At 34.0% G+C, this 14,652-nt stretch overlaps 1 protein-coding gene across 1 annotated transcript; it reads left to right on the top strand.

The window, feature by feature from the left end:
- Positions 1 to 2,038: 2,038 nt before the first annotated feature.
- Positions 2,039 to 11,337, top strand: LOC18588507 (receptor-like protein kinase 5). The gene is made up of 9 exons (XM_088810395.1): positions 2,039 to 3,596; positions 4,458 to 4,822; positions 6,175 to 6,211; positions 6,464 to 6,534; positions 7,355 to 7,435; positions 9,100 to 9,210; positions 10,048 to 10,295; positions 10,392 to 10,595; positions 11,267 to 11,337. The coding sequence occupies exons 1-4, from the start codon at positions 2,039 to 2,041 to the stop codon at positions 6,505 to 6,507; spliced, it is 2,004 nt and encodes a 667-aa protein (XP_088666521.1). The 3' UTR covers positions 6,508 to 6,534; positions 7,355 to 7,435; positions 9,100 to 9,210; positions 10,048 to 10,295; positions 10,392 to 10,595; positions 11,267 to 11,337.
- Positions 11,338 to 14,652: the final 3,315 nt, after the last annotated feature.

Genomic DNA, 14,652 nt, shown 5'->3' with positions numbered 1-14,652 from the left:
ATAAAACTCTGATATCATGTTGTGTAAAATAAAGACACAAAAGATGGTCCCTAAAACAGAGACTTAACAAGCCTTACACACTCTTAATACATGATGATCACACAGTGAAAATAACATTATAAATAAACTTATACATGAGCCTGCATCTGTATTAACATATTAACGCTTGTTCTAAAGAGATTAACAAGTGTAAAAAACCATGAAATGGATCCCATGCACACTACCACGTTGAGTCTTCAAACCAGCAACAAAACATAGCTATGTGCATGAAATACAAGTCGATTTTCACGTGTCACAAAGTCTACTTGTCAAAGCAAGCATTAACTTCAACAGTTTTGCTTTCGGGATGGGTTGTATGCTGTTGGATGTCATGCGTTGGTTTAGACTAAAGGCAAGTTCTTGTAATGCTTCATTAAAATCTAGGGATTCAGAACCATATAATACTGACTCTGATGAAACCCTGTATTTGAAACGAAATGCCATGAAAATGTAGAATACAAGGTTGACTGAAAACCATTGCGGCTAATGTCCGGTAATAATTGTCCTGGCGACTCTTGTTCAGGGTGTCCTGAAACCAACTAGGCTTCCCTCTCCTGTCTCGGAAACCTAGTTTATCGAGGGAGGAACCTGGTTGAGAAAGAACCAGCAACACTTCTTTCCAAAAATTTATGGTAACAATCACTACTCGAGCCCCACTAATCCTATTTTGTTGCTGAAGATTTATGGTCGTCGACGACTGTATAATTTCCACCCCCTTTGACCCGGTGATTCCCCTATTACTCCAGTCCCACTAATCCCTTTTTGTTGTTGAAGATTTATGGCCGTCGTCAATTGTATAACCTTCCACCCCCTTTGACAAGGTAATTCCCCTTTTATATTTGGGCATTCCGGTTTGTGCCTTCCACGAGCAGAACTAAAGAATCAAACTTGCCCACACACAACCAAAATGTCTACATTATCCGCCCCTGCATTTCCTTCTTTCTACCTCAAGTTTCTCCTGCTTGCTCTCTTCCTTACCCACGTAAGCCCTCAACTGCATGACGAATCAGAACAAGCTCTCTTACTTAAACTAAAGACATACTGGCAGAACCCGCCGTCCTTCAACCATTGGGCCCCATCATCAAACTCATCCTCACATTGTAGCTGGCCTGAAATCACCTGCCTCAACGACTCAGTTACCGGGTTAACCCTTGCCAACAAAGGCATCAATGAAGCAATCCCACCTTTCATTTGTGACCTTAAGAACCTCACATCCATTGATCTTAACTACAACAACCTCGTAGGTGAATTTCCAAAAACTTTGTACAATTGTTCCAAACTTGAGTACCTGGATCTCTCTCAAAACTACTTTGTTGGCACAATCCCTGATGACATTGACAGCCTAGGTCAGCTCCAGAGCTTGAACCTTATGGGTAATAATTTTTCTGGTCAAATTCCAGTAGCCATTGGACGGTTACAGGACCTAAGGAGTCTTCTGCTCTGTTCCAACCAGTTCAATGGTTCTTTCCCGCCGGAAATTGGTAACTTGTCTAAACTTGAATTTTTGGGATTGGCATATAATACGAAATTCCAACCATCCAACTTACCTCCCACTTTCAAACAATTGAAGAAGCTGAAGACATTATGGATGACAGAAGCAAGTTTAGTTGGTGAAATCCCCGATATGATTGGAGATATGACAGCTCTCGAGGTGCTGGATTTATCTAGCAATAACCTAACGGGAAATATCCCGAGTGCTTTGTTCTTGCTAAAGAATTTGGAGGGAGTATATCTTTTCGACAGCAAATTATCTGGAGAGATTCCTCAAGTAATTAAAGCTTCGAATCTGAGGGTGATCGATCTTTCTCAAAATAACCTGACTGGAAGAATCCCGAGTGATATTGGAAAACTAGAAAATTTATCAGGTTTAGTTCTCTTTTTTAATCAACTGTCAGGTGAAATTCCAGAAAGCATTGGACGAATCTCAACACTAACAGACGTTAGACTATTCAGCAACAATCTATGGGGCACTCTGCCTCCAGATTTCGGTCGATATTCAATGCTCGAGTATTTCGAGGTTGCTTCTAACAGGCTTACAGGGAGGTTGCCTGAGCATTTATGCCACGGAGGTAAGTTGTTAGGACTTGTAGCCTTTGATAACAATCTTGCTGGAGAATTGCCAAAATCACTTGGTAATTGTAATAGCTTGATAATGGTCAACATTCGCAACAATGGTCTTACTGGGAGCATTCCTAGTGGTCTATGGACATCGTTGAACTTGTCGATGTTGATGATAAGTGACAACTTTTTTACAGGTGAGCTTCCCAAAAAAGTGTCACATAATCTTTCTCGACTTGAGATTAGTAACAACAAGTTTTTTGGACAAATTCCCGTTGAGGTGAATTCATGGAGAAGCCTGGTTGTCTTTAAGGCTAGTAATAACCTCTTTAATAGTACAATTCCAAAAGCATTGACAGCTCTTCCTTTTCTCACTACTCTTTTGCTTGATCAAAACCAACTCCATGGCTTCCTTCCATCACCTATAATCTCATGGAGGTCACTCGTCACTCTAAACCTTGGTCAAAATCAACTTTCTGGCCAAATTCCAGAGGATATTTGTGTCCTACCAAGCCTTCTTGAGTTAGATTTGTCGAAAAACCAATTCTCCGGCCAAATTCCTCCTAAACTTGGCCTTCTGAGGCTTACTTCCCTCAACCTTTCTTCCAATCTTCTCATCGGTAATATCCCAAAGCAGTTTGAAAATGCTGCATATTCTAATAGTTTCCTTCACAATCCTGGTCTCTGTGCTAGTTCTCCATACATAAACCTCGAGAACTGCAGTTCACCAAAAAAATCTAGCATAAGGGCTCTGCAAAATCCTACTAGGATTTGCGGTATTGTGATTGGAATATTTGTATTTATTTCGGCATGTTCATTCTTCATGATTAAGTATAATAGGAAGAGAGAGCATGTATTGGATCCAGAATTGAAGCTCACCTTCTACCAAAACTTCAATTTTACAGAATCAGACGTTTTGTCTAGATTGATAGAAGAAAACAAGATTGGAAGTGGAGGATCAGGAAATGTGTATCGTGTTGAGTTGACTTGTTCTGACAATGTTAACAAACATGCCAACGTTGTTGCTGCTAAAGTCATTCGGAATAATCGAAAGTCGGAGCATTTACTTGGAAAGCAATTTCGGGCTGAAGTTGAGATATTGGGTAAAATCAGACATTTGAACATAGTGAAATTGATATGTTGCATTTCAAGTGAAACTTCAAATGTTCTGGTTTACGAGTATTTGGAAAATCGTAGCTTAGACATATGGCTCCATAAGCATCGGGCAACAACCCTTTCCTGTTCAACACATAATTTTATCTTGGATTGGCCTAAGAGGTTACAAATTGCAATTCAGGCTGCCCAAGGACTCTGCTACATGCACCATTATTGTTCAGCACCCATTATTCATCGAGATGTGAAGTCAAGCAACATTTTATTAGATTCTGAGTTCAAAGCTAAAATTGCTGATTTTGGTCTTGCTAAGATGTCAATCAAGCGAGGAGAAGAACCTATAACTGTTTCTGGCGTGGCTGGCTCCGTTGGCTACATAGCTCCTGGTAAGTACTTAATGGTGCAAAATTCATAGACAAATGCTTCTTTCTTCCATTCACTAGCAAAGGGTTGATATAGAAGTCATATGAGTTGATCATTTTGACTCAAATTCCATTTAGTATAGAATTTTATCGATTAGGAAATTAAGTGGTAGCAAATGGCCGAAAAAATTTATGTGGTAGCAAAGGTTTCTTCATAGATAAGTTTGCTTAATAAACAAGAATCTAGATTGCTAATATTTTTTGGTAGGCAAGCGACAAAGGGTGTGTATATAATTTTTATAACCAATTATCTACTTTCACACATGTGAACATAAGTAAAAATTGTCAATACATGCTAAATTTCTCCTTCAGTGTACATTTAATTTGGGGGCATACGAAAGAAGGTAGCACTTTTTTATCCTACAAACCTCAGTTCATTCATCTCATAATTTGAACTCCAAAAGGCATCTAATGAAACTAAGAATGGGAGCTCTTAAGTGTGAAGGGTTTTGATTCTGAGTCTAAGCACATGGGAATTAGAGGTTTCAATATGTTAATACCAACGTTTGATTTCGGTTTTGATGCCTATAATTTCTACAACTACATTGAATTTTTCCCTTTCTATTCATAGATTAAGAAAAGGATATTAAATCACATTAAATAATTGTCTCGTGTGAATTTCTATATTGCCTTGTTAATTTCAACAAGTATATTGAATCTTTTCCCTTATATTCATGGATGTAAGAAAAGAATGCTGAACCACATTTAAATAATTGCCTTCTACGTGAATGTACGTATTTCTTTGCTGATTTAGATATGATTAAACTTTGTCGGGGTGGGCAGTGGATTGAATTTAACAAGTCTGTCCTCTAAATTGAATTGTAGAATATGCTCGAACAACAAGAATAGATGAGAAGATTGATGTATATAGCTTTGGAGTCATTCTTTTGGAGCTAACAACAGGAAGAGAAGCGCACAATGGAGATAAGAACAGATCGCTTGCAGAGTGGGCTCAGCATTACTTTCAAGATAACAACTCAATAGTGGATGCATTAGATGAGGAGATCAAGGAAGCTTGTTATTTAGATCAAATGTGCAATGTCTTTAAAGTTGGAATCCATTGTACTAGAACATCACCATCAAGAAGACCTTGCATGAGGAAAGTTTTGCAAATGCTACAAAAAAGCAGTCATTCTCGTATTATTGAGGACAAGAATGAAAATAGATGGGACAATAATGGTGTTGATTCGGTATGAAATGAATGGAAGGTAAAAGATTTCAGTTTTGACAGAAAAAGAAAACAGGCAATGGAGAGAAGTGAAAGAAGAGGGAGAGGGGTGGTTGATTGTTACAGTCGCAGTAGAGAGCCATTAATCTCACATCTTGGAAGATGTCATGGTCTCAATGAGAAGTCATTAATCTCACATCAAGGGAAGATGTCATAGTCCCAAAGAAGAGGTATGAATCTCACATCGGTTGTATATTAGAGTGAGACTGAGCATTTAAATATTCACACAATTTTTAACTTGTGAGACACTTCTTGTGAGATAAAATTGAAAACCCAATGAGCTAAAATGGGCAATACATTATAGGTTAGTATGGATCATGATAGTTGGTATCAAAACAGTTCTAGGTATTAACGATATCAAGCTTGGGAATGATGTCATGGTTTTAGCACCACATCTATTGTCCTCAATTACATATTGTTAGTACATAGAGCTTGCTCTACACTAACCTACAAGATATTGTCCACTTTAGCTTAATAGCCTCGCAATTTTATCTCACAAAAGGTACCTCATTGGTTGAAGATGATGTGAATCTTTAAATGCCTAGTCTCACTCTAATATACAGTCGATGGATTCATGGCTCCTCGTTAGGATCCTCATTGGGATCGTGACACAAGGCGACATATTACATTGATCACCCCCACCCTTTCTCTCTTTTCCCTTCTTTCTTTCTATCTCCTCAATTTCCATGGTTCTTTGGCTTACTTGGAACGTATTCCAACAAAGAAATCCCTTGTTACAAACACTACAACATTTTTACCCTTTTACTGCATAATTTTCACTGCATTTTTCTTATATAACTAAATTCATCATATTACTCTTAATACATTTTATTTAGTTACACTATTTGAAGTGTAATCCCATAAAAAAATTAAGAGGAGAAAAGCCCACAAAATAAAAGCAGCCAATGGCCCATGAAGCAGCCTAATAAAAAACAAACAAAAGCCCCTTACCTTTTACATGCAATGTTTTTTTTTCTTGAAAAATCACCTAAGTTTATCTTTCTCTCTCTCTCTCTCTCTCCAGTTGCTCAGATAAACTAGATTCTCTTGATTTTTTTACCATTTTTCTCAGTTTTGCTACTCTCAATTTTTCTAAGACAAGTAAATCTCTTTTTCTTGATTCATCAATTCTCTTTTTCTTTCTTTGTCTACTAAGAACATTCTTGGTTGACGCAGATCTAAAGAAATCCTCAATGATTTTCTCAATTCTTTTAATTTTATGTTATTTTTGTTTATTATTTTTTCAAATATATTTGAAATTTGATAGTTGAGAATTTTGAACAAATGTTGAATAGAGTTTTTTATTGTGTTCAGGCAAATGTTCATAGTCAATTCTCTAATTCTGATTCAGGTACTCACTTTATTTCTCCTCTCATTTTCTTTTATTTTAAGCATGATTTATGTAGTTTAAGTTTAGATTAGGGTTTCCTATAACACTAATTAAGGATTTTGATTACAAATTAGGGTTGCTTAGGAAATATAGATATAAATATAGGGTTGCTTAAGGTTGTTGGTCTTTTTGTTATTAATTTGTGAGATATTTTTAAGTTGGATTTTCGTTTTCATTAATTTTCTCTTTCTTTTATTTTCCACTTGATTGCAGTTAATGTTTTTCATTTTGTCTCTTTGATTCTAGGAGTAAGATGACTTTGGTTGCTTGAGAATCTGACATAGGTAAGTTTCAGTGCTTTTTCCTTCAATTTCTTTTGTGTTTTAGTCAATGATGGAATTGACTTAAAGAAACTCTATTATAAGCTATATGATAGTGCTTATCTTCACCCAAAAATAAAGATTTTATGGTGGTTTGCTTTATCTCACATCATTATACCATGCTTAATCAATCTCGTGGGTCAAAAAATTTTATGATATAAGGTTCAAATAACCTCTAATGCAAGCAAGCAATCGGCATAGTGTGAAAATAAATTGACTTTAAGAAAAGTTAAACCATTCTATTATATGGATTAATCATAAATAATAAACTAAAGGAAAGGTACACAAAAGCAATCTCTGAATTGAAATTAGATAATGAATAATACATTTGTCTAGTAATAACAAGTCTAGTATCTAGGTAAAGGGAAGGAAAAGAGGTGCAAGTCAAGTCAGATTATAATTAGTAAGCTTTTGACATTAAACAACGTAAGTTGGATCAAGCTAGAAATGAGAAGGGGGTTTTTCTTTTTTATCTAAGAATCTTTGTTTTCAATCAAAGATTGAAAGCTTATAATTAGTAATCTTTGGTTTTTTGAGAGGAGCTTCTGTGTACAGAGGAGTGACAAGGTAATGGCAAGAAAACGACCTCAATGATAAAATTTCATAATTCACTGCATTTTGTAGCCTTTTCAATTATAATAGACAATAATAAGCTAACATTATTATATAAACTTAGATGATCTCAGTTCTCAGATGTGTATGCTTGGTATGTTATTTTAAATGCCATCCAACTTTATATTTATCAATCTTTCCTCTTACATGTCAAGCTCTCTTCTTTCTCTAGGTAGGCATCATCAGCATGGAAGGTTGCAAGCTAGAATAGGAAAGGTTGCTGGAAACAAGGACTTGTACCTTGGAACATTTAGTAAGCTTTGGTTCCTTTTTTCCTTCTCCTTTAACTTTTGGTTCATTGTTTAGAAAGTGCCATGTCTCAACATCTCTCATAACTGTTCAATTAGTTCAATTATTATAGACTTTGAAGTTAATGATTCTAGGTTTCAAGATTGATTGCAGAACCATTTATGATGGAATCAGATCCAGTTTATATTTAATTCTTGCATTAAGTTTCTTGAACTGTCCCACCAGTTCATATCAATGTTTCTTTTATTTTTTTCCCTTTATAATCGCCTTTATGCTGCTCAACTAGGTAATTCAAAGACATGCTCTGATGAAATTGGCAGCTGGATTATAATTTTGTCCTTCACTTTTTATTTATAAAATTTAATGTAATTAAGCTGTCAATTCCCAAAGAATCCTAACTGTGATATGCAATAATATAACTTATATTCTACATTATAGGCACACAAGAAGAAGCAGCTGAAGCTTATGATATTGCTGCAATTAAGTTTAGGGGGACAAGTGTTGTAACCAATTTTGACATAAGTAGGTATGATGTAAAAAGAATTTGCTTAAGCTCTACTCTTACTAATCTCAAGTCAAGTCAGCTTATAATTAGTAAGCTTTTAACATTAAACAACGTAAGTTGGAACAAGCTAGAAATGATAAGGGAGTCTTTCTCTTTGATCTAAGAATCTTTGTTTTCAATCAAAGATTGAAAGTTTATTAGCACTTTCTATAAAAACAGATTAGTAAACAACACCTCCATATCTGTTATATGTATATTAACACCTTTCCAAGCTATTCATTATTAGTACAATAGTATTAGTATCTTTCTAGTTGTAATACTTTTCCTAGCTAGTAACAGTCACTACAACATAAATAACTTTAAATGTCAATTTTAGATGCAATTTTATTTTTGCATTTAAATATTTTGATACAATATTTGAATTTAAGATTTAGATTATTTTTTTATACAACTCATAAAAATCTAATACCTTTTATGTTTTTTATTTTAATTAAAAAATAAGGTTAGAAAATATTTTTTTTAATTAAAAACTATACTTGTCATGTGTACTTTCTCTTTCTCTCTACCGATTTCTAGTCTCTATTCTTTCACTATTGGTTCATTTCTCTCTCTCTCTCTCACTCTTACAATACACAAAATTCTTGCTTCTAACAGATTTCAAATTCTTGTTTTCTTTTCTTTTCTTCCTCTTTCTTCTTTTCTAGTATCTCTCATGGTTTCTTTCCCTTTAGATTTTCAAATTCACGATTTCCTCTTTATCCAACGTATATATGTTAGATACGACTTGAATATGATATTTTGTGCATGTAAAGGGAGATACTGCATTTGAGCATAGCATGCCTTTAATTGTAGTTACTTTTTGGCTATTAAGAAGCTCTAAATTCTTTTAAACTACTTCAACATCACATCTGGGAGTAAAAAAGTAATACATATGCTAATCTGACCTTGGGATATCTATATTTTTCTGTTTTACATTTTTTAACAATTAATGGAATTGTTAATAGCCCATTTTCTTTCTATGTTAGATGGCACCTTTGTTACCCTTGCAATTGAATTTATTTCTTTTATGGATAATATTTATATATTTTGGTTTAGTAATATCATTTTTTATACTAACACTCATTGCATTAATGTCATCTATTGCTTCCATGTTTTAACTACAGTTACCTGACTTTAAGAAGTTGCTTGATACCGAGTTTGAAAAGGTCAAGGCTAGTTCATCTTCAAGTCCACAGAATCATCCACTGATACATTAGTTCCGGCAAGCTATCTGGGTATGTATTTTAAACACATCAAGGCAATTTTTGAAATTATTAAGATGGAATAAGTTAATGATTATCTTTTATGCGTATGTTGTTTTTATTTCTTTTTATACTATTAATCTTATTTTGTATTTAAGGTCCAGGTTCATCTTGGTCTTTGAGTCTAAAACATTATATTATTTTATATGTATGCATGTAGACAAAAGTATACATGTTTGTTTCTATATATATGCAAACTAGCTACTATTTAGGGGATGAATATGAATAGTTTTCAATCTAAATATTCTGTCTTGTGCTTTTTGTTACTGTTTTAATGCTAGTTATTTTTTATAGTGTTGTTATATATTTTTGTCTTGTGTTTTATAGAATTATCATAAGTAGACTTACTTTTCAATAATATTTTTTTCAATGAATTTGGATGGATCTGTAAAGATAATAGATAAGAGTTGGATGTGTTGTTCTAGATTAAGTAAAGGATACATAGATGGAGTTAGGCAATTTCTTGATTTTGCATTTGAAAATGGGTCAAAGGGAGGATTGATTTTGTGCCCTTGTAAGACTTGTAACAATTGTTTATGGAAAGATCAGGATGAAGTTTATAATCATCTTATTTGCAAAGGAACCGATCAAGGTTACATCCATTGGATTTATCATGGGAAAAGGTCATCACCCTCTATGAATGTTCATGATGATGTAGGTATGGGAGATGAGTCAAATATGCATGATGACGTAGAGCAATTAGTGCAAGATGTTATGAAGCAAGAAGGTTATGATGATCATATGGGTTTTTTTTACATTTTCTTGTTTTAAAATTCTTTTAATATTTTTGTTTCTTACTTTTTTATGTAGGTTTTCAACCAAAAAGACTAGCAGGCCTACTAAGGCTCTTCGAATTCGTGGATTGACTGAAAACAATCGTAATTTCATCTTATTAAACACAAAGAAACCAACTTATTGGTCCCACTGATGAAGCTTTTAACAATTTAACCACTTTCTTGAGAACCTTGGCACGTAATGCTATGTTGGCTCTTCTTGTTTATGTTGATTGGCGAACAATGCCTCAATCTAATAAAAATGATATGTGGGATCTAGTGAAGGTATTACAAACCCTTCATGTTAAGGAACCTTTGAATTTTTATATATGATTATTTCTCAATCATTATACTAATAATAGTTGTAATTCAATTTTGTAGGCAAAGTTTGGCATTGAGGCTCGTGCCAAAAAATGGGTCCTAAGCACAATAGCAACTGATTGGAGGAATTACAAATGTCGATTGAAAAGGAGTTTTTATTCTATATATAAAACAGATGATGTTCGGCTTAAAAATTGTCTTGAAGGAGTCCCTTTTGAACATTGGAAAGTGTTAGTTGCATTTTGCAGTTCTAAGGAACGAAAGGTATGATCTTGACTTCAAGTATTAGTAGAAATAATTGTTACAACTATTAAGAACAAGTATTTTAGTGATAATTATATTGTATGAGTTGTAGATACGTAGCCTCAGAGGTATGATATCTCATAAAAAGCAACAATGCATACACATTACTAGATCTTTGAGTTTTGCTCGAGTTCGTGAGAAAGAGGTAAAAATGTGCAATTGCATAAAGTTATGTGTATGGAATACTATTGATTAATTCCAACTGCTATAATTTTATAATACAAAATTTGGTCAAAGTTCATAGCAAAGTTCATTTACTAAGGTTTATTAAAGGCACCAAATACTAGCAGTCACTTAATTCCCCTATTGCCATTTGAACTTTTATGAATGAATAGGCCATTAGACTAGCTTTCTTAGTCTAATATATTAGTATATTCTTGCCATAGAAGCTAAGCTGCACAAATTTGATTCATTATGCTCTAGAGTGGTTACAAGGGTGGCTACTAGTTTAGAGGTCTATAACTTTAGCAAACAACATCCTACCTTCACAGCTGTCAGTTATCAAGTATTTTATTTTATTTTCCCTTCCATCTTTCCCCTTCTCTTCCATTATACCAAGTATTTTTTATTTATGATGTTCTTAACTTGTAAGTTATTTTGTTAGTAATGTATTTTATTTTTTATGAATACAGAAAGTTAATAGGGGAAACATAGAGGAAACATCCCAAGCTGATATGTTTCTTTTGACACATGAACACAAGAATGGAGAATTGGATGAGGAAAGCATGAGAATTTTGGTATGACTACAAACTTTATATTGATATGATGTAGAAAGATCATATAAACATGAATAATTTAATTATAATTATTTATGTTTAATTCAGTTTGAATATAAGCAGTAAATATCTCAAAATTTAGAGAATTCTAAAGATCTTGAAGCTCAAAATGAAATCTTTGCTCATGTAATGGGGCACGACAAAACTGGCCATGTGTCTCTTTACAGAAGAAGTGTGATTGCTTCAAATCTAAAGAAAAAACCACCTTCATTTGATTCCATGGATGCCTAAAGAATGGTTGAAAATGCTAGAAGAGTTTCTATGGATGAGATGAAAGAAGTGAAAGATAAATTAAAAGAGGAGATGCAAAAAAAGTTGCAGCAACAAGTACAATCTATCAAGATTGAGATGACAGATCAAGTTCTAACGATCAAATTAGAAATTTTGCATCAAATTAACTTGTTGATCTTACAATTACAAATGAGGTTTCCTAAGCCAGCAACTTCAACCATAAATGACCGACCATCAATTTCTTCACAAATGGTATCATCTATTGCAACTATTTTTTATTTTCTTTTGATTCCCAAGTTTCTTTACTTATAATAATTTGTAGCTTAATGAATCATCGTTGATCGATTGTCAAGAAATGGAACAAATAATCAAACACCAAATATTTGATAATATATCTTTAAATCAGATTTGTAAGGTTAGTAAGTTGTAATCACTTTAAAAGTTTTTACAATTTTAAGGTTCTAATTTGTAATATAATTTAAGATTTATGATTTGTAATGTCATTTTTACTTTTCTTAGATGGTGGAAGTTAATGTTCCTCAACTTCTCTTTGAAGAATAAAGGCACAACTTTGAACAAATGAGCCTAACAAGATCCTTGGAAGAATTGATTCCAAATGCTGCTATTGATGACTCCTGTAAGTCATTTTATGTTAATTTATGTAATTGCTTTGAAGATAATTTTGTTTTGGCATTATCATTGGAATTTGATGAAAGTGACTGGTAATTGCTTTATTGTTTGTTCAGTCTGATTATTGTGGCATGGTATCAACAAAATTAATGGTATTTGGCTCTTGATTAATTGATTGTTCATGGCTGGACATATTTAGATTGTTGTGTTGCGTTTTGAATTATTATTTAATTAAAATTCTTAAAGTGTTGCATAATTTATACATGAATGGAGTTTGGGATTTTAAAAAAAAACAAAACAAAATGTGGTTTTGATTCAGCAATGAGAGATATATAAAGGATTGAAACAAAATGTGGTATTTGGCTCCTTCTGATTGCGGAAGGGTGAGGGAAGCTCCTTGGATCCCTATCATGGTTTTCTAATGTATTGTTCTCTGCTAGGGGCTTACTTGTTTTTTATGACTCGTGATCCTAAGGGTCTCTTTTTTAATTTTCTGGTGGCAGTTTCTATTAGTGAAACGCAACAAGATCCTGAGGTCTGTTGGTTTGGCTCTAATTTTACTTTTGTGATAGGAGCATTTCTTTATTACCTTGCTTTTGGCTCCTGTTGTTTTCAGTCTTCCTTATCATCTTGTCTTTGCTGAACTTTGCCACTTCATGGAGATTTTATTGTAACTGTACAGCTCTCTTACCACACCAACTTTTATGCCACTAAAGTCTTTAGCTAATAAGACAAAAGACTTGCCATGGCATTCATTGGTGATGGATTAATATAATTACGCTTTTTAGAAAAAAATATTACCTATTATATTACGATTAACTGGATATTATCTTGCTTTGTCTCATATTACATTATGAATTATTTGCAAATTGATATTATCTTGCAACTTAATCTTTGTAGGTAAGGAATGCTGGGAACTGCAATGTCAGCTGGTTTTATTAGGATGGAGAATAGACAAACAAATATGTATAGAGAGGAATTAGAGAGAAGAAGAGAGAAAGAGAGAGATGACTAAAATTAATTGAGGAAACCCCATATTGTAAACATTGTAGAGACCTTTGAAAGTGGTTTCTAAAGCATTTGATTTTTGAGGCATTAGTTCTACAATTTGATTTTAGAGGCACTTTATGATTTGTGAGCATGTCTTTCTATCACATATTAAAAAGTTATATGTGTCTCTATCTTATACCTTTTAACTGCACATTTTTATGCTACCATATGATTTAAGATTGCAGTCATATAGCATACAGCTGCACTTTAATTTTGCTATTGAATACCATAAATAAGTGCAGCCATACTTTTCCATACATTGGCTAAGGCTGTACTTAGAAAAAGTGCAGCCTTAATCTTAGGCTGTATATTTTTCACCTATGACTGCAATTTTTTTTGCAGCCAAAGGTCCAAAATGTCGTAGTGAAAAATGGCATACTTTTTCTATAGTATGGTCAGTTTGGAAAAGTAAGAATGAAATAGTGTTTGAAGGAGAAGGGTGGGATACGGATCAGTGTTTGAAGCTGGTAAGGCTTAGAGCGGCTTCCCGGGCTAACGCAAAATGGCCAAGGGAGTACCTGCCAGTGTTGGACATCCACAAACAGCCTCATGTGCACACCCAGTAAAAAAAAACAGTGGCAAAGGAAGAAAAGGAATAAAGTGAGAGGAACCACAACAAGGGTAAATGAAATTCAGCATAGACAGAGCTGCTAAAGGATGCTCGGGCCTTGTTGGGATTGGTGGTATCTTGACAAAATCAAGTTAAATCATCTTCTCTAAACCCATTGGTACAATGTATTCCAATCTTGCAAAGATATTGACAATGAGGGAAACATTTCTTGTCTTCTCTACGTCAAGGTGGAAAGAGGATCATAGCCTTGTCATCAAAAGTGATTCAAGCAACGTAGTTAAATGGGGTCAACACCTAGCTACAACACCTTGGAGAATGTGAAAATGGCTACTTCAAATTGAAAGAACGAAAGAAAAACTGGAACGTTGGGATGAGGGAGGCAAGTTACAGTGCTGACACCTTAACAAAGGAAGGAGTGCAGCTGTAGTCAGAAACCTTGCGAATATTTCTGTATGTCTATTACTGATGCTGAACAACTGTAGTGATTATGAAGTTGCGTAGGTTGTGTTGGGATACTGTGGGATGGGGGGAGATAGGGTTTTTTTATATAGTTCTAGTTATTGGAATTTTTGTTTTCAGGGTCTTGAATTGAAGGTTGAGGGTTTTTTTTTTTTTTTTTTGTTCTTTTTGTGTACAAAAAGGTTAATAAGGTTTCAGTTAATGCCACCTGTGATATTGTAAAGTGCAAGATTGATGGTTTTTGGTTGTTTTTTTTTTTTTGTATATGAAAGCGGGGGACTGAGTTATCACAATGCATTGT

This window comes from Theobroma cacao, chromosome 9, assembly GCF_053813885.1.
Source record: "Theobroma cacao isolate CCN51 chromosome 9, ASM5381388v1, whole genome shotgun sequence".
Taxonomy (NCBI): Eukaryota; Viridiplantae; Streptophyta; class Magnoliopsida; order Malvales; family Malvaceae; genus Theobroma; species Theobroma cacao.
Note: the sequence above shows the minus strand (reverse complement) of the source record. Positions and strands in the feature narration are given on the sequence as shown.

Bases quoted from the DNA above. Each gene is read 5' to 3' on its own strand.
- LOC18588507 (XM_088810395.1), top strand. From the start codon at position 2,039: ATGCTCGAGTATTTCGAGGTTGCTTCTAACAGGCTTACAGGGAGGTTG. The intron at 4,823-6,174 runs GTATGAAATGAA...TATTGTGTTCAG, and splicing joins ACAATAATGGTGTTGATTCG to GCAAATGTTCATAGTCAATT. The intron at 6,212-6,463 runs GTACTCACTTTA...ACTTGATTGCAG, and splicing joins ATTCTCTAATTCTGATTCAG to TTAATGTTTTTCATTTTGTC.